Here is a 20524-nt window from a genome sequence, read left to right on the forward strand (position 1 = left end):
TTCTATCATACGTAGCTCTATTCAGGTGGCTTCTATCCTACGTAGCTCTATTCAGGTGGCTTCTATCCTACATAGCTCTATTCAGGTGGCTTCTATCCTACGTAGCTCTATTCAGGTGCTTCTATCCTACATAGCTCTATTCAGGTGGCTTCTATCCTACATAGCTCTATTCAGGTGGCTTCTATCCTACGTAGTTCTATTCAGGTGGCTTCTATCATACGTAGCTCTATTCAGGTGGCTTCTATCATACGTAGCTCTATTCAGGTGGCTTCTATCATACGTAGCTCTATTCAGGTGGCTTCTATCATACGTAGCTCTATTCAAGTGGCTTCTGTCCTACGTAGCTCTATTCAGGTGGCTTCTATCATACGTTGCTCTATTCAGGTGGCTTCTATCCTACGTAGCTCTATTCAGGTGGCTTCTATCCTACGTAGCTCTATTCAGGTGGCTTCTATCATACGTAGCTCTATTCAGGTGGCTTCTATCATACGTAGCTCTATTCAGGTGGTTTCTATCATACGTAGCTCTATTCAGGTGGCTTCTATCCTACGTAGCTCTATTCAGGTGGCTTCTGTCCTACGTAGCTCTATTCAAGTGGCTTCTATCATATGTAGCTCTATTCAGGTGGCTTCTGTCCTACGTAGCTCTATTCAGGTGGCTTCTATCATACGTAGCTCTATTCAGGTGGCTTCTATCCTACGTAGCTCTATTCAGGTGCCTTCTGTCCTACGTAGCTCTATTCAGGTGCCTTCTGTCCTACGTAGCTCTATTCAAGTGGCTTCTATCATATGTAGCTCTATTCAGGTGGCTTCTATCCTACGTAGCTCTATTCAGGTGGCTTCTATCCTACGTAGCTCTCCAAGGCACATAATCTGGTGTGCAAAGGGTAAGGTATCGATATCTAAAGGCTGAAGGTTAAATAGAGAGGGAGTACAAAACTCTACCCTGGATGAGAATAATGAAAGCTAAGCACTAGTATGTACTTGACTAGAGGCTACGTACAGTTGGACAACAATACATTTTATTGTTTTGTTTCTGGACAGATCAATTAAATATGATAACTAATGTTCTCATAAAATTTTAACAAATCTCCCTCCAATACTTGGTGAAAGAACCCACTTGACCAGGGGCTTTCCCCCACATGGCCTTATTGCTGTGATTAATCAACAGGATGATCTGAAAGCCTTAGGGTTTAACAGGAGACCTAGCCCTCTACTAACTAATACGCCAGGAGGCTTCTTCACCTCCTAGCTTCCCTATTACACAACATGGAAATGCAATGTGTTAGCCAGAAGTACACAGTGTGTCTGTATACAAAATTGCACCTTATTCCCTATATAGTGCACTACTGTACTATATAGTGCACTACTGTACTATATAGTGCACTACTGTACTATATAGGGAATAGGATTAAATTTGTGAATCAACCTGTGTGTGAGTCAGAGTGTGAGTCAGAGTGTGAGTCAGAGTGTGAGTGGGTCGCCTCTGTTTTCACAAGCACTCCCTCTGGTTGACTGACAAATCCTGACATCACTGGTGGTGCTGACATGCTCTAACTGGAGTATAAGCTTCCAGCTGCTCTCCTCTCGCTAGGTCCACTCCAAATACCTTTCCCCTGACTAGCTAGGGAGATAAGCTTCCATGCCCGAAGCATGCTCATTGTTTACGGCAGGGGTGTCAAACTCATTTTGCCCCGGGGGCCGCATTCGGTCTTCAACGAGGTCTGGAGGGCCGCACTGAACATGTGTTATATTTCCTCAACGTCAAAATTTGCAGAAAAAAGTTTTTTGAATTTCCGATGCTCCCCGACTGTTTAGCTTCCATTTGGATGATTATCAGTGAGCTGGACACAGTCAGGATACTGTATATGAATGTAGTGATTATCAGTGAGCTGGACACAGTCAAGATACTGTATGAATGTAGTGATTATCAGTGAGCTGGACACAGTCAAGATACTGTATGAATGTAGTGATTATCAGTGAGCTGGACACAGTCAGGATGCTGTATGAATGTAGTGATTATCAGTGAGCTGGACACAGTCAGGATACTGTATGAATGTAGTGATTATCAGTGAGCTGGACACAGTCAGGATACTGTATATGAATGTAGTGATTATCAGTGAGCTGGACACAGTCAAGATACTGTATGAATGTAGTGATTATCAGTGAGCTGGACACAGTCAGGATGCTGTATATGAATGTAGTGATTATCAGTGAGCTGGACACAGTCAGGATGCTGTATATGAATGTAGTGATTATCAGTGAGCTGGACACAGTCAAGATACTGTATGAATGTAGTGATTATCAGTGAGCTGGACACAGTCAGGATACTGTATATGAATGTAGTGATTATCAGTGAGCTGGACACAGTCAGGATACTGTATGAATGTAGTGATTATCAGTGAGCTGGACACAGTCAGGATGCTGTATATGAATGTAGTGATTATCAGTGAGCTGGACACAGTCAAGATACTGTATGAATGTAGTGATTATCAGTGAGCTGGACACAGTCAAGATACTGTATATGAATGTAGTGATTATCAGTGAGCTGGACACAGTCAGGATACTGTATGAATGTAGTGATTATCAGTGAGCTGGACACAGTCAAGATACTGTATGAATGTAGTGATTATCAGTGAGCTGGACACAGTCAGGATACTGTATATGAATGTAGTGATTATCAGTGAGCTGGACACAGTCAGGATACTGTATGAATGTAGTGATTATCAGTGAGCTGGACACAGTCAGGATGCTGTATATGAATGTAGTGATTATCAGTGAGCTGGACACAGTCAGGATGCTGTATATGAATGTAGTGATTATCAGTGAGCTGGACACAGTCAGGATGCTGTATATGAATGTAGTGATTATCAGTGAGCTGGACACAGTCAGGATACTGTATATGAATGTAGTGATTATCAGTGAGCTGGACACAGTCAGGATACTGTATGAATGTAGTGATTATCAGTGAGCTGGACACAGTCAAGATACTCTATGAATGTAGTGATTATCAGTGAGCTGGACACAGTCAGGATGCTGTATATGAATGTAGTGATTATCAGTGAGCTGGACACAGTCAGGATACTGTATATGAATGTAGTGATTATCAGTGAGCTGGACACAGTCAGGATGCTGTATATGAATGTAGTGATTATCAGTGAGCTGGACACAGTCAGGATACTGTATGAATGTAGTGATTATCAGTGAGCTGGACACAGTCAAGATACTGTATGAATGTAGTGATTATCAGTGAGCTGGACACAGTCAGGATGCTGTATATGAATGTAGTGATTATCAGTGAGCTGGACACAGTCAGGATACTGTATGAATGTAGCTCTATTATCATGTATACACATTCCATTTGGTTTTAGTCATTTTAAAGTATATTGAGTTCGTTTTTATTTTTACCCAATGCATGTTTGACACCCCTGGTTTACGACTTTGTCGCAATCTCTGTTGCGTCCCAAATGGCACCCTATTCCCTATATAGTGCACTACATAGGGAATAGGGTGCTATTTTGGACAGACCCTCTGTTTGGTAAAAATGTTTGTAACTGAATTAGCGGTAGGTGTATTACTCACACTGACCATAAACAGTCGTCTCTATAGATCTACATCATATACAGAAGAACGGTTCTGAAATGTCTGGCTGATGTTCAGTCAACATGGAGATTAGTTCTTCCAAGTCTTTGGTTTCCTTTGTAGAATAAGCCAGATAATGCTAGTGCTTTCATGACTGCTTTCATGGGGTCCTGGTCTGGTCTGGAGCTGCCAAGATGTAGTAATAACCGGAAGAGAAGAGTAGAGGAGTAGAGGAAGAGAGGATTAGAGGAGGAGAGGAAGAGAGGAGGAGAGGAAGAGAGGAAGAGGAGGAAAGGAAGAGAGTAGAGGAGGAGAGGAAGAGAGGAGGAGAGGAAGAGCTGTATGGGAGGTTGTGTTACTCTCTGAAGGGAACAAACACTGGTCTACTAGGCTGATACCACAGGATGTTCTCCACATGAGAGGAACATTATAGTGGAGAGAGACAGCAAGACGCCACCAGACAACAACGACGTCTTGATATATTGCATGTGTAATGGCTAGAGAATATTCCACTGATGAGTGTTTTAAAGTTGTCATAGAAATAAGACCTATTTTGATAGAAATTAAAAAGCACAATTTGTTGTTTCACTTAGCTCACCTACACACAGTGACATCAAATGCAATGTACAAGGTATCTATAAAGAGAGTAATACTGACCTTTCTGCTACCCTGTGTGGACCAATAAAATACCTCCAGAGACATGTTGAGTGACCTCCCTAGTATTAAGACGTCAAACTGAAGCCACAGCGTTCAATATCATTTCCCCTGGGTCATAGTCTTCACTATAAGATGGTGATCTTGTAAAGGTGTTTGCTGTGTCTGTAAGCAGGAAGTGGTGTACCATAGAGGAATGGGAGTCCCATCACAGCTGGATATCCTCTCCTATCTAGAACAGATCCATCAGCGGGCTCAACGTTAGGAGCACACTGTAGGGCTCTCCCAGCACGACGCCTCAAACATTCCCCATACTCATTAAAATGTACTATTTGATGCCTGGCGGTTATGTGACTTGAAGAGAAAAAGAGGAGAGAGAAAGAGAGAAGTCTGGTACCAATGCTAACCAGGGTTGGCCCGGCTGGGGACACTGAACAAAGTAAAACTGTTAACACATACCGTATACAGACAGAACTAAATAAATACATCTGTCTCCATCTCCTACATGGATTGATGGACTAAAATTAATTAATTGACCCCTGACGTCTATAATAGTCTGGTCTGGTGAGAGGAGAGACATCTATAATAGTCTGGTCTGGTGAGAGGAGAGACGTCTATAATAGTCTGGTCTGGTGAGAGGAGAGACATCTATAATAGTCTGGTCTGGTGAGAGGAGAGACTGACATCTATAATAGTCTGGTCTGGTGAGAGGAGAGACTGACATCTATAATAGTCTGGTCTGGTGAGAGGAGAGACATCTATAATAGTCTGGTCTGGTGAGAGGAGAGACATCTATAATAGTCTGGTCTGGTGAGAGGAGAGACATCTATAATAGTCTGGTCTGGTGAGAGGAGAGACATCTATAATAGTCTGGTCTGGTGAGAGGAGAGACATCTATAATAGTCTGGTCTGGTGAGAGGAGAGACATCTATAATAGTCTGGTCTGGTGAGAGGAGAGACATCTATAATAGTCTGGTCTGGTGAGAGGAGAGACATCTATAATAGTCTGGTCTGGTGAGAGGAGAGACATCTATAATAGTCTGGTCTGATGAGAGGAGAGACATCTATAATAGTCTGGTCTGGTGAGAGGAGAGACATCTATAATAGTCTGGTCTGATGAGAGGAGAGACATCTATAATAGTCTGGTCTGGTGAGAGGAGAGACATCTATAATAGTCTGGTCTGGTGAGAGGAGAGACATCTATAATAGTCTGGTCTGGTGAGAGGAGAGACATCTATAATAGTCTGGTCTGGTGAGAGGAGAGACTGACATCTATAATAGTCTGGTCTGGTGAGAGGAGAGACATCTATAATAGTCTGGTCTGGTGAGAGGAGAGACATCTATAATAGTCTGGTCTGGTGAGAAGAGAGACATCTATAATAGTCTGGTCTGGTGAGAGGAGAGACATCTAGAATAGTCTGGTCTGGTGAGAGGAGAGACATCTATAATAGTCTGGTCTGGTGAGAGGAGAGACATCTATAATAGTCTGGTCTGGTGAGAAGAGAGACATCTATAATAGTCTGGTCTGGTGAGAGGAGAGACATCTAGAATAGTCTGGTCTGGTGAGAGGAGAGACATCTATAATAGTCTGGTCTGGTGAGAGGAGAGACATCTAGAATAGTCTGGTCTGGTGAGAGGAGAGACATCTATAATAGTCTGGTCTGGTGAGAGGAGAGACATCTATAATAGTCTGGTCTGGTGAGAGGAGAGACATCTATAATAGTCTGGTCTGGTGAGAGGAGAGACATCTATAATAGTCTGGTCTGGTGAGAGGAGAGACATCTATAATAGTCTGGTCTGATGAGAGGAGAGACATCTAGAATAGTCTGGTCTGGTGAGAGGAGAGACATCTATAATAGTCTGGTCTGGTGAGAAGAGAGACATCTATAATAGTCTGGTCTGGTGAGAGGAGAGACATCTAGAATAGTCTGGTTGCCCCACAAATCACCCTGATAAGGAAATCAGTCAATTGAAATAAATTAATTAGGCCCTAATCTATGGATTTCACATGACTGGGAACACAGATATGCATTTGTTGGTCAGATACATTTTTTAAAATGGATCAGAAAACCAGCCAGCTTCTGGTGTGACCACCATTTGCCTCATGCAGTGCGACATGTCCTTTACATAGAGTTGATCAGGCTGTTGATTGTGGCCTGTGGAATGTTGTCCCACTCCTCTTCAATGTCTGTGTGGAGTTGGTGGGTACTGGAACACGCTGTCTGTCGTACACGTCGATCCAGAGAATCCCAAATATGCTCAATGGGTGACTTGTCTGGTGAGTAAACAGGCCATGGAAGAACTAGGACATTTTCAGCTTCCAAGAATTGTGTACAGTTCCTTGCGAGATGGGGCCGTGCATTATCATGCTGGAACGTGATGGCGGAAGATGAATTATACAATGGGCCTCAGGATCTCGTCACAGGATCTCTGTGTATTCAAATTGCCATCGATAAAATGCATTTAAGTTCGTTGTCCATACCTTATGCATACCCATACCATAACCCCACCTCCACCATGAGGCACTCTGTTCACAAACCGCTCGCTCACACGACGCCATAGACACCATCTTCCCGGTACTGTTGAAACCAGGAATCCTCTGTGAAGAGCACACTTCTCCAGCGTGCCAGTGGCCATCAAAGGTGAGCATTTGCCCACTGAAGTCAGTTACTATTTATTGCCTTACCTCTCTTATCCTACCTCATTTGCACATGCTGTATATAGATTTTTATACTGTATTATTGATTGTACATTTGTTTATTCCATGTGTAACTCTGTGTTGTTGTATGTGTCGAACTACTTTGCTTTATCTTGGCCAGGTCGCAGTTGCAAATGAGAACTTGTTTTCAATTAGCCTACCTGGTTAAATAAAGGTGAAATAAAAATAAATAAAATAAAAACGACTCCGAACTGCAGTCAGGTCAAGACCGTGGGGGGAACGAGCACGCAGATGAGCTTCCCTGAGACGGTTTCTGACAGTTTGTGCAGAAATTCTTCGTTTGTGCAAACACAGTTTCATCAGCTGTCCGGGTGGCTGGTCTCAGACGATCCCGCAGGAGAAGCCGGGTGTGGAGGGTCCTGGGTTGGCGTGGTTACACGTGGTCTGCGGTTGTGAGGCCGGTTGAACATACTGCCAAATTCTCTAAGATGACGACAGAGGCAGCTTATGGTAGAGAAATAAAGATGACATTCTCTGGCAACAGCTCTGGTGGACATTCCTACAGTCAGCATGCCAATTGCACGCTCCCTCAAAACTTGAGACATCTGTGACATTGTGTTGTGACACAAAACAGCACATTTTAGAGTGGCCTTTTATTGTCCCCAGCACAAGGTGCACCTGTGTAATGATCATGCGGTTTAATCAGCTTCTTGATATGCCATACCTGTCAGGTGGATGGATTTTCTTGGCAAAGGAGAAATGTTCACTAAAAGGGTTGTAAACAAATTTGTGATGAGCTTTTTGTGTGTATGGTACAATTCAGGGATCTTTCATTTCAGCTCATAAAACATGGGACCAAGACTTCACATGTTTATATTTTTGTTCAGTATAGAATAGCCTGGTCTGGTGAGAAGAGGGAAGTCATAAAGATATCACCTTGTAAACCAGGTTTATCCTGTCTGTCACCAGGCCAGTCTGGCACCAGACCCCCATCACTTCCTGTGTCTAAACTTCCCAAGCTCGGAAAAAACTAAGTGCCTGACCAGCACACGAATGTTGAATTTCCAAATTGGTCAAAATTAGGTTAAGGTTAGGTTAAAGGTCAAGTTTTAGATTTGGTCTAATTGGGCTGTTTGCCAGAAAATTCCCCCTTAGTCTCTTCCATCTATGAATGAGACAGTCAAAATACACGTGCACCATGGTCTAAGAAAAGCACAGCTTTATTGGCAGATTAGACATAATGACAGTCAACATGAAACATGCAGTACATATGTGTTCATTATAAAAGTAATTGACTGGAAATAATATGCGATAAATACTTAATTCCATTTTGTACATTGTGTGGTTTATACACACAATTAATTATTCTTTAGCCACTTAACCAGAGTGGAGTATAATTTCACAGAGAGGTTACTGCAGGAAGCCCTTCTGGAGGACAAACAACATAAAAACATACTATCACTCAAAAATAAATGCTCAGTAAAGCATTTTTATGGCACCATATTCCCTATAGTGCATTCTTCTCCCAAAGCTATACAGGGGATAGGGTGCCGTTTGGGATGCAGTCCTAGTGAACTACCTGGGCAGCATCTCCTCCAGGTCAGCCACTACGTAGGCCACCACCGCCCACAGGGCCGAACACAGGTTCATTTCTATGGGGCTCTGAACAGACATGGTGTCCCCGTTGGTGTGGTGGAACCAGAACTATCTACTGTCTGCAACGTGCAGGCTGGCTCCTGGAGGACAGACAGAACAGAACCGCTAAGGAGTCACTTACATCAATGTATTAACTATGGTTGGTTGGTTGGTTGGTTGGTGTGTGTCTCAGTCCTTGAACGTACCATTATGACTGATTAAATGTGCAGTGCATACTGTATTCTCACCATGATCACTGTTGACCGAGCTAAACCCAGAGTTCATTACAAACCCATTATGTTATGCTTTCCCATTTCTTTTGCAAGTGAATGCAAGTAGGAGCAGGGGAACCAGAGCAGTAGAAGTGCATCTGGTAGCAGTTAGCGTTTAGCTTGGCAATCAGGTCCCTGTACAGTTTCCATTTGGAAACAGCACGATGCAGCAGCCCTTCCTGACACGAACATTCCCAAGGTACTGCTAGGAAGAAATCTAATGTTCTGTTAAACATCTAGCTTTCGGTCTTGTATTCTTCCTGACAGAGAGACTGTTAAACATCTAGCTTTCTGTCTTGTATTCTTCCTGACAGAGAGACTGTTAAACATCTAGCTTTCTGTCTTGTATTCTACCTGACAGAGAGACTGTTAAACATCTAGCTTTCTGTCTTGTATTCTACCTGACAGAGAGACTGTTAAACATCTAGCTTTCTGTCTTGTATTCTTCCTGACAGAGAGACTGTTAAACATCTAGCTTTCTGTCTTGTATTCTACCTGACAGAGAGACTGTTAAACATCTAGCTTTCTGTCTTGTATTCTACCTGACAGAGAGACTGTTAAACATCTAGCTTTCTGTCTTGTATTCTTCCTGACAGAGAGACTGTTAAACATCTAGCTTTCTGTCTTGTATTCTACCTGACAGAGAGACTGTTAAACATCTAGCTTTCTGTCTTGTATTCTACCTGACAGAGAGACTGTTAAACATCTAGCTTTCTGTCTTGTATTCTACCTGATAGAGAGACTGTTAAACATCTAGCTTTCTGTCTTGTATTCTACCTGACAGAGAGACTGTTAAACATCTAGCTTTCTGTCTTGTATTCTTCCTGACAGAGAGACTGTTAAACATCTAGCTTTCTGTCTTGTATTCTACCTGACAGAGAGACTGTTAAACATCTAGCTTTCTGTCTTGTATTCTACCTGACAGAGAGACTGTTAAACATCTAGCTTTCTGTCTTGTATTCTACCTGACAGAGAGACTGTTAAACATCTAGCTTTCTGTCTTGTATTCTACCTGATAGAGAGACTGTTAAACATCTAGCTTTCTGTCTTGTATTCTTCCTGACAGAGAGAGACTTATGTCCTGTTAAACATCTAGCTTTCTGTCTTGTATTCTTCCTGACAGAGAGAGACTTATGTCCTGTTAAACATCTAGCTTTCTGTCTTGTATTCTACCTGACAGAGAGACTGTTAAACATCTAGCTTTCTGTCTTGTATTCTACCTGACAGAGAGACTTATGTCCTGTAAAACATCTAGCTTTCTGTCTTGTATTCTTCCTGACAGAGAGACTGTTAAACATCTAGCTTTCTGTCTTGTATTCTACCTGACAGAGAGACTGTTAAACATCTAGCTTTCTGTCTTGTATTCTACCTGACAGAGAGACTGTTAAACATCTAGCTTTCTGTCTTGTATTCTTCCTGACAGAGAGACTGTTAAACATCTAGCTTTCTGTCTTGTATTCTACCTGACAGAGACTGTTAAACATCTAGCTTTCTGTCTTGTATTCTTCCTGACAGAGAGACTGTTATGTCCTTTCCCCTTTATGTTGATTTGTAAGGACAATCCAGAAGTGAAATAGGGAGACAATGCTAGGAGAGAGACTGGCTCTGGTGGTACTGATGTGGGAAGCAACTGTAGTCTCAACCATGTTCCCAAATCCACTGTAACAGAGAGAAAAAGTAACAACATTTTCACTCTGGAAAAATGAAGGAATGTGTGTAGTGAAAGGTCATTGGATGGAGCTGCATTACATTAGGGTGAATCCCAAATGGCACCATATTCCCTACATAGTGTACTACTTTTGACCAGAGACATATGGGTCCTGTTCAAAAGTAGTGCACTATATGGGGAATAGGGTGCCATTTGGGACGAACACATAGACTTTTTGCCATTATGTGAAATGAGAGTGAGGTGTTTGGACAGCTGGTTCGGTGATTCATTTGTTTAACATTGTGGCTTTTTGAACCCTCACAGTGAACAGCCCCTCTCTTGGTTACACCATTCATCCACCCAGAATAGTTACTTTTCCACTGAGATAAGGTGATGTCATTCCTGAAACATTTCCTTTACAGTAGAAGGCTGACCTGTTATAACAAGTCTTTATACAGGTGTGGTTACACTGTGTCTGGGTAAGGCTGAGGACAGTCAAAGACTCGTCTATTAGCTGGACTGATGGAGGGAGAAGTGGGCTCATCAGATTACTGTAGAGGTCTGGGCCTGTGGTCATAAAGCGTCTCAGCGTACGGTATGAGTGCTGATCTAGAATCAGTTTTGTCTTTTCGATCATAATGAATAGGATTATATGGATGGGACGGGGAGGGACCTGATCCTAGATCAGCACATCTAGCCTACTCTGAGACACTTTATGAATTCTAAAACATCCTCTCCCTCTACTGGTTCCTAATGAGCTTCATTGTTTATCTCCACCTCAGCTTGAAGGGATCCAAAACAACTGTGTTGGATGAAACCCATGTTAATGAAGTAGGTTAGAGTTAACACATGCTGGTAGGCTGAGGCCATCTCTCTCTCTCTCCCTCTCACACCCTTTATTTAGTCTACAGACAAGTTTCTGCTGTCATAGCAAATATCAGCACAACAAATACGTTACTGGGGATGTGTTTCATAGTACACTTCCTCTTCCCTGTCATACCAAATGATTTGGTTGCCTACAGACTGTAGCAACGCTAGTTCTTTTTAAAATCGGAGTACATAGCATATTTCACTTCCATATAAATGTTATTTGAGAAACTGATCAACTCCACAAAAATGACCACATAGACAATGTGGAACTGAATGTTCAATTGGTCTAGAAATAATGTGCTACTTCCTCTTTAAAAAGGTCAAAAGCACTTCTGCAGAAGGGGAACATGGCTTGTTAATTTGACAAAGGTCACAGTGACACAGGTGGAACAAGAGTCAAATAGACTACGAGGAAGTCTCCTCAGCTTATCTCCCTGACAGACAACAGAAGAGAGTCTACACACCTGGCTCCTACTGACTCAGACAGACAATAGAAGGTAGTCTACACACCTGGCTCCTACTGACTCAGACAGACAGACAATAGAAGGTAGTCTACACACCTGGCTCCTACTGACTCAGACAGACAGACAACAGAAGAGAGTCTACACACCTGGCTCCTACTGACTCAGACAGAGAATAGAAGGTAGTCTACACACCTGGCTCCTACTGACTCAGACAGACAGACAACAGAAGAGTCTACACACCTGGCACGCCGGCATCCATCCACATCTCTAAATCAATTCCCTCTCCGTGTTCCTCCAGGGTGGTGGTGTTGATGGGCTTCAGTAGCTTCATCACCTCAGCCATGACAGCCCGGGCCTGGGCTGAGCCTGTGAACTGCAGCCCCAGGGGGGTGAAGGTACCCATGTCAGACTCCATCACTAGGTTAAAGTTAGAGATGTTCACCTGGGGGACAGCAGAATAGGTATACAATCGTAAATAATCATTGATTGGAATTATATTGTGCTTTTCCAGTGCTGAAAGTGCTTTATATTGTATAACTTTATAATTTTGCTGGACCCCAGGAAGAATTGCTGCTGCCTTGGTAGAAACTAATGGGGATCCATAATAAATACAAATATATAGTAAGGTGGGAAACTCCCCTCTTCAACCGCAAACGTGTAGCACTCTTGGGTGATGCACGACAACCATTTTGTACCAGAACGCACACCACACGCCCAACACACAGAGAAATACATTTGTACATTCATCTCTCCTGGCTGTTGATTTATTTGGCCAGCGTTCGAGCTAAAAAGCTTTACCAGGATGTGAGAGAAGTAGGGTGAAAAGACTGGACCATCACCCCCCATTCAGACACTGGATGACAAATACGCTTCTGCAAGGGAGAGCGCATAGAATGTCCCACAAAGTGGAATAGAAACACCAACTCCATGATAGTCAATGCAGATTCCTCTTTGATAAACACCACGGGAACGTTTGCTGCAAACGTCTGAATGCAGGGCCAGCTGGACAGGATCTAAGACAGTGCTATTCAAAGTCGGGGGCACGGAAACAAAAATGTAAAGAACAGATTATTGTAGGGGACAACATGCAAACATTTTTGAGAAAGATAATTAGATAAATAAAATGTTATTGAGTAAATGTATTTATTGGTTTCTTTTCATTTTGATAAGAGATGAAAGTGTAATGAATTGAAGGTCTTTGTTTATGTAAGAATTGAAATGTACCAATTTTTTTAGTTTTGTCATAATTTTTGGGGTGGGTTCACGAGAAATTAGAGCGAAAAAAAAGGGGTCCCCAGAAATTCTGGTGAAAAAAAAAAAATGGGGTCCCTGCTGAAAAAGATTGAATACCACTGATGTAGTGTAGTGGACATTTAGTGTTGTATACTGAAGCTTTTGGAGAAATCTGAGGAAATAGTTTGTAGTTGGAGTGCAGGCCAGGGAGAAGGTGGGTCTCTGGTCAGAGTCAGGATGTAAACCCTCTGTTCCCCTCTAACCTCTGGCCATTCTGATTCCGTTCACATTAGAAGGCACAGAAACCACCACGCTCCCAGAATGCTGGTATTCAGTTAGTGTGGTCTCGGCTCCATTCTGACTTAAACAATCTGTGCAGTGGCTCTCCTACAGTAGATCTGACACCAGTTTACATTTCTGTGTACCGCTCCGAATGAAGCCAGTTCCTACCACATGTTGACTGGCAAAGAACAAGCTGATGTAGATGAAAAGCCATCAGCTATTGATAATAAAATGCTATTACTGGTACGCACACAATCTGAAGGAGACTGGGGTCAACGATTCAAAATGTAAGAACGACCACATAATAGCTGTGCTGTTTCATCCTCTACCCCTCTACGCAGTGGACCCCTGTGTGTGTGTGTATGTAAGAATCTAAAGCGGAGAGAACAGAAGTCTTAAATCTAGCCAAAAAAGGATCTTATAGGACATTGCTAGTCAACTCTGACCCTACGAGGTCCGCAGCCTGCTCATTTGCAGGTCTAAAATCAGTCCCTGATTAGAGGGGAACAATGAAACAAAGCAGTGGAACTGACTTCCAGGTCCAGAGTTGAGTTTGAGGGCTATAGGATGTACTGTATGATAGGAGGATACTGGTTAGAGTGTACAAGTTAAATCGACAGTAAAAAGCCAACAAGATGCACCATGGTAGAAAGGTACCTTGTGAAGCTGGAAGTACTGTTGCGCTCCAACCCCTCCCTGCTCCTCTGCAGACCACAGCACTGTCCGGAGGGTTCTTCTGGGACGCAGACCTGGACACGCAATCACAATTCATACATGGGCCACAACCATTTCAACAAAGCAGCAATACAGAAAGAGCTTTACAACAAATGGATTCCCTTTTCCTCAGCAACCCGTGGGCTGTTTAATATTCCATATATTCAGCAGAACATTCCTATTCACCAGACCCTAGTCAATATTCACTGCAATGATGAGCCCCAGTCATAGATAAGACTTCCAGAGATAACTTATCTGATTTGGGTTTCAGCCTGTGTGTTATTCTAGAAGTGACCCCCCCCCCCCCCGAGGCTACTACTTTATGTGGGCTACAAAGGACAGCAGGCCACTCCCTTCCTATAGAGGTCCTCTAATATAACTCTGTAGCCTACACCCTCATCTGACATCAGTGCCATGTCTAGGGTTCAGTCCCAAATGGCAACCTATTCTCTATGTAGTGCACTACTGTTAGGCCCTGGTGAACAGTACTGGACTATATAGGGAATAGGGTGCCATTTGGGACGTAGCTGAACAAAGCCCAAGGGACCAATTATTGCTCCGTGGCTTCATCTTGACTAAAAGTTTCATTGATGATAGGTCCTCTTCTTTAATAGCGGGCAAAGCTGAGCATATTCCAGCCAAGTACTTTACTATGCATCCATCCATCCGCAAGAATGAACAATAAAGCAGCGACTGGTTATTATTGTCCAGACATTAAAATGTCTTCACATATTCAATGGGAATGACATAGTTTCCATTGCAACATTAGTGGAAAAAGGAAAGTTTCTCTCAAGTCAACGTTAAGGCTTTCGGTCAGAGAGCACAACCAGCTTGGTGGTCTACTTTACGTGTCTAATTACACTTCATGTGGAAAAAAGTCATACTTCATTAAGTGAACAATGACCAGAAAAAGAATGAAGTAAGCCATGCTAATTGCTATATTTTATGAGTCAGCAGACCGCAGTTTAAATGCATTTTCAAGTGTACGTCACCAACAGTGCTGATCTAGGATCAGGTCTCTCCTGTCCATGTTCTCTTACTCATAGTGATGTAAAAGACTAAACTGATTGATCGTAAATCAGCACTCCTACTCTGAGACGCGTGATACATAAGGCCCCTGATCACAAAACAGCTTCAAAAGATGCCAATAGACTCGATACAAAACACTCATCTTTTTTTGAGGCTCATGTCAATAAGAGCTTCAGAGATCGTGGATTATGTTCCAGATACATAGTCTAGATCCTAAATGGCACCCTCTTTCCTATATAGTGGACTGCTTTTGACTAGGGGCCCAGGTCAAACGTAGTTCAGTATAAGTAGGGAACAGTAGGACCTCCCAGGTTCTGGTTCTTAACCAGGTCTTTAAGCAGAGACTCCCAGGTTCTGACCCAGATCTTTAGACAGAGACTCCCAGGTTCTGGTTCTGACCTAGGTCTTTAAGCAGAGACAGGGTCTCCCAGGTTCTGGTTCTGACCCAGGTCTTTAAGCAGAGACAGGGTCTCCCAGGTTCTGGTTCTGACCCAGGTCTTTAAGCAGAGACAGGGTCTCCCAGGTTCTGGTTCTTAACCAGGTCTTTAAGCAGAGACTCCCAGGTTCTGACCCAGATCTTTAGACAGAGACTCCCAGGTTCTGGTTCTGACCTAGGTCTTTAAGCAGAGACAGGGTCTCCCAGGTTCTGGTTCTGACCCAGGTCTTTAAGCAGAGACAGGGTCTCCCAGGTTCTGGTTCTGACGCAGGTCTTTAAGCAGAGACAGGGTCTCCCAGGTTCTGGTTCTGACGCAGGTCTTTAAGCAGAGACAGGGTCTCCCAGGCTCTGGTGCTGACCCAGGTCTTTAAGCAGAGACAAGGCCTCCCAGGAGATGAGTGCTCCACCACCATCATCCATGGCCCCCTGGCCCACATCCCAGCTGTCCAGATGACCACTGAGCAGCACCACCTGAAGGGGGGGACAGACAGCATACCTAGGATTAGTGATGGGGGGGGGGGGGGGGGGGGGAATTACAAAATCGATAGTTACATATCTGCATATTATTTTTTATGCTATATTGTATCGACAATATTATTTTTGCTGGCGGTACCTGCACCAAAAGCTCATTTTTCCTTCATAGCTTGTTCTCCATCTTCTTTTTAAACTAGGGAGCCAATTTGTTTTCAGATATTGTATTTTCATGACTGATCAAAACGTGTTTTCTCATGGCTCTCTTGTCTCTCTGCAGCAGACATACAGTATGGTGAGCAATATGTCTGGAACATCGAATCACAATAAAATCACAGTATCGAATCGCAATACATATAGAACCGCAACATATATCGTATTGGCACCTAAGCATGTCGATAATATCGTATCGTGAGGTCCATGGCAATTCCCAGCCCTACCTGAGATCACTAAGTTACATGGATGATCAATACAATCATTCATTATAGTGTAGGTCAGACAGAGGTTTGGTTTCAAAGCAAGAATGGTGAACCGGAAAGTCCAGGTTTCCCCCTTGGTTCTCTTGGACAACAATGTACTGTAGCCAATAGCTACGGAGGCGTCAACAACCAGCAGGATCCTAATAATGATAAAATGTCAAAGGAGGATGCCAAAGGTGTTGAAACAAAAAACACCACGTGAATGAGGGCTAGCAGACCTGGGCTCTGTAATACGTTACATACTGGAGATCAGTACAGTCATTATAGGCCACAGGTTTGGTTTCAAAGGAAGAATGGTGAACCGGACATTCCAAGCTAAAGAATGCAATATTTCACCTGTGGCTGTCTGGGACTACAATGTAGTGTAGCTGCATAGGGGTCAACAGTCAGCATCCTACTCAGTGTGCATCCCAAATGATACCCTATTCCCTACAGTATCTAGTGAACTCCTTTTCCCCAGAGCTTTATGGGATATCAAATGTTATTGGTCACATACACATGTTTAGCAGATGTTATTGCGGGTGTAGTGAAATGTGTAGCGAAATATAGTCAAATGTCTAAGGAGAACGTCAAAGGTGTTCACAACATAAATAGAAAGAAACACAAAAAAGTCTGATGAAAAAAATGTATTCACTTCACAATGGTCAGAAGGAAAAATAAGTTTGAGAACAAACTTTTCCAGATGTTGGCTGTCGTCGGTAGACATGGGAGTGTGCCATACAGAGAGGGAGGAGGGGGGCCGAGGAGCCTTTGTGTAGACGCTGAAAATAAACCAAACTACCCCCCATCACTCAGTGTGTGCCATGTGTTAAAAGTATCTCCTTCTTCCATGAAGAGGACTTCAAGTCTTCAACCCGTCTCTTGTCCAAGAGACAACACAGGAGTATGCAGAGTTATTGGTATGGATTTTGGTGGGACTATACTGTAGACTCACCGATCGTGGCTAATAATAACCAGACTGACCTCCAATAGGACATGATTCAACAGCTCCCATCGTTACGCCACTAAATAGTTGAACGAGTTAAATACCAATCAAAAGAAACTAGGACTGGCAGAGTGAGTCCCAAACCCCTCGATGATGATGAGTAAACTAGGCCTGGCAGAGTGAGTCCCAAACCCCTCGATGATGATGAGTAAACTAGGCCTGGCAGAGTGAGTCCCAAACCCCTCGATGATGATGAGTAAACTAGGCCTGGCAGAGTGAGTCCCAAACCCCTCGATGATGATGAGTAAACTAGGCCTGGCAGAGTGAGTCCCAAACCCCTCGATGATGATGAGTAAACTAGGACTGGCAGAGTGAGTCCCAAACCCCTCGATGATGATGAGTAAACTAGGACTGGCAGAGTGAGTCCCAAACCCCTCGATGATGATGAGTAAACTAGGACTGGCAGAGTGAGTCCCAAACCCCTCGATGATGATGAGTAAACTAGGACTGGCAGAGTGAGTCCCAAACCCCTCGATGATGATGAGTAAACTAGGACTGGCAGAGTGAGTCCCAAACCCCTCGATGATGATGAGTAAACTAGGACTGGCAGAGTGAGTCCCAAACCCCTCGATGATGATGAGTAAACTAGGACTGGCAGAGTGAGTCCCAAACCCCTCGATGATGATGAGTAAACTAGGACTGGCAGAGTGAGTCCCAAACCCCTCGATGATGATGATGAGTAAACTAGGCCTGACAGAGTGAGTCCCAAACCCCTCGATGATGATGAGTAAACTAGGACTGGCAGAGTGAGTCCCAAACCCCTCGATGATGATGAGTAAACTAGGACTGGCAGAGTGAGTCCCAAACCCCTCGATGATGATGAGTAAACTAGGACTGGCAGAGTGAGTCCCAAACCCCTCGATGATGATGAGTAAACTAGGACTGGCAGAGTGAGTCCCAAACCCCTCGATGATGATGAGTAAACTAGGACTGGCAGAGTGAGTCCCAAACCCCTCGATGATGATGAGTAAACTAGGACTGGCAGAGTGAGTCCCAAACCCCTCGATGATGATGAGTAAACTAGGACTGGCAGAGTGAGTCCCAAACCCCTCGATGATGATGAGTAAACTAGGACTGGCAGAGTGAGTCCCAAACCCCTCGATGATGATGAGTAAACTAGGACTGGCAGAGTGAGTCCCAAACCCCTCGATGATGATGAGTAAACTAGGACTGGCAGAGTGAGTCCCAAACCCCTCGATGATGATGAGTAAACTAGGCCTGGCAGAGTGAGTCCCAAACCCCTCGATGATGATGAGTAAACTAGGACTGGCAGAGTGAGTCCCAAACCCCTCGATGATGAGTAAACTAGGACTGGCAGAGTGAGTCCCAAACCCCTCGATGATGATGAGTAAACTAGGACTGACAGAGTGAGTCCCAAACCCCTCAATTATGATGAGTAAATATGATCCTCTTTAACATTAATAACCTTAATACCACGTTGCACTGCTGGTTTCTTTACCACGTTGCACTGCTGGTTGCACTGCTGGTTTCTTTACCACTGCTGGTTTCTTTACCACGTTGCACTGCTGGTTGCACTCCTGGTTTCTTTACCACTGCTGGTTTCTTTACCACTTTGCACTGCTGGTTGCACTCCTGGTTTCTTTACCACTGCTGGTTTCTTTACCACTGCTGGTTTCTTTACCACTTTACCACTGCTGGTTGCACTCCTGGTTTCTTTACCACTCCTGGTTTCTTTACCACTGCTGGTTTCTTTACCACGTTGCACTGCTGGTTGCACTCCTGGTTTCTTTACCACTGCTGGTTTCTTTACCACTTTGCACTGCTGGTTTTGCCCAAAAATGAACTTCCAAAACTAGAGCGTGAAATCAAATGCATAGGTATAATATCTTTTCCTTGAAGTACATTTATTCATTTTTACCAATACCTCAAAGTTGGCTTGGTTACCATGCCAACGGACACATGCCGTCAGAAAACCCTTCAGACTAATCATGGAAGCTGATGTATCAGGACCTTCACAGACCAAGGTTTAAAGTTTAGGCGAAATCAAAATGGAACATACTTTCTCCTTTGAAAATAGTTTTCATACTCTGACAAATTGAAAAAGAGAAGAGCCTTGAAATCTAAGCTGATGAATTTACCCAGTGAACTGCCTAAAATATATCTAGGATAAGTCAGATAAATCATATCTACCCCATTGTCTTCTCCATTTGTGAGTTATGATGAACTACACACTATCGCCCTCACATCCTGCTGCTACTATTACTACTGCTGCTACTATTACTACTGCCACTACTACTATACTGCTGCTACTATTACTGCTGCTGCTACTATTACTGCTGCTGCTACTACCACTACTATTACTGCTGCTGCTACTATTACTGCTGCTGCTACTATTACTGCTGCTGCTACTATTACTGCTGCTGCTACTATTACTACTATACTGCTGCTACTATTACTGCTGCTGCTACTATTACTACTGCCACTACTACTATACTGCTGCTACTACCACTACTATACTGCTGCTACTACTACTGCTACTACTACTATACTGCTGCTACTATCACTGCTGCTGCTACTATTACTACTGCCACTACTACTATACTGCTACTACCACTACTATACTGCTGCCACTACCGCTACTACTACCTCCTACTACCTCCACTATACTACTGCCACTACTATACTACTGCCACTACTATACTACACTGCTGCTACCGCTACTACTGCCACTACTATACTACTGCCACTACTATACTACTACTACTGCTACCGCTACTACTGCCACTACTACTATACTGCTGCCACTACTATACTGCTGCTACTACCACTACTATACTGCTGCTACTACTACCGCTACTGCCACTACTATACTGCTGCTACTACCGCTACTATACTGCTGCCACTACCATACTGCTGCCACTACCGCTACTGCCACTATACTGCTGCTACTATACTGCCACTACTACCACTACCGCTACTGCCACTACAACCGCCTACTACTGCCACTATACTACTGCCAATACCGCTACTACTGCCACTACTATACTGCTGCCACTACCGCTACTGCCACTATACTGCTGCTACTATACTGCCACTACTACCACTACCGCTACTGCCACTACAACCGCCTACTACTGCCACTATACTACTG

General features: G+C 43.6%; 1 protein-coding gene across 1 annotated transcript in view; it reads right to left on the reverse strand.

Moving 5' to 3' along the window:
* Positions 1–8096: 8096 nt before the first annotated feature.
* LOC120048876 (carboxypeptidase Q-like) overlaps positions 8097–20524 on the reverse strand; it is a 36107-nt gene continuing 23679 nt past the window's right edge. Inside the window, 4 exon segments of the mRNA XM_038995177.1 lie at positions 8097–8630; positions 12024–12225; positions 13956–14047; positions 15837–15948. Of these exon segments, the coding sequence (XP_038851105.1) occupies positions 8470–8630; positions 12024–12225; positions 13956–14047; positions 15837–15948 (567 nt within the window). The 3' untranslated portion in view covers positions 8097–8469.

The sequence above is a fragment of the Salvelinus namaycush genome, chromosome 5, assembly GCF_016432855.1.
Source record: "Salvelinus namaycush isolate Seneca chromosome 5, SaNama_1.0, whole genome shotgun sequence".
NCBI classification, from domain to species: Eukaryota; Metazoa; Chordata; class Actinopteri; order Salmoniformes; family Salmonidae; genus Salvelinus; species Salvelinus namaycush.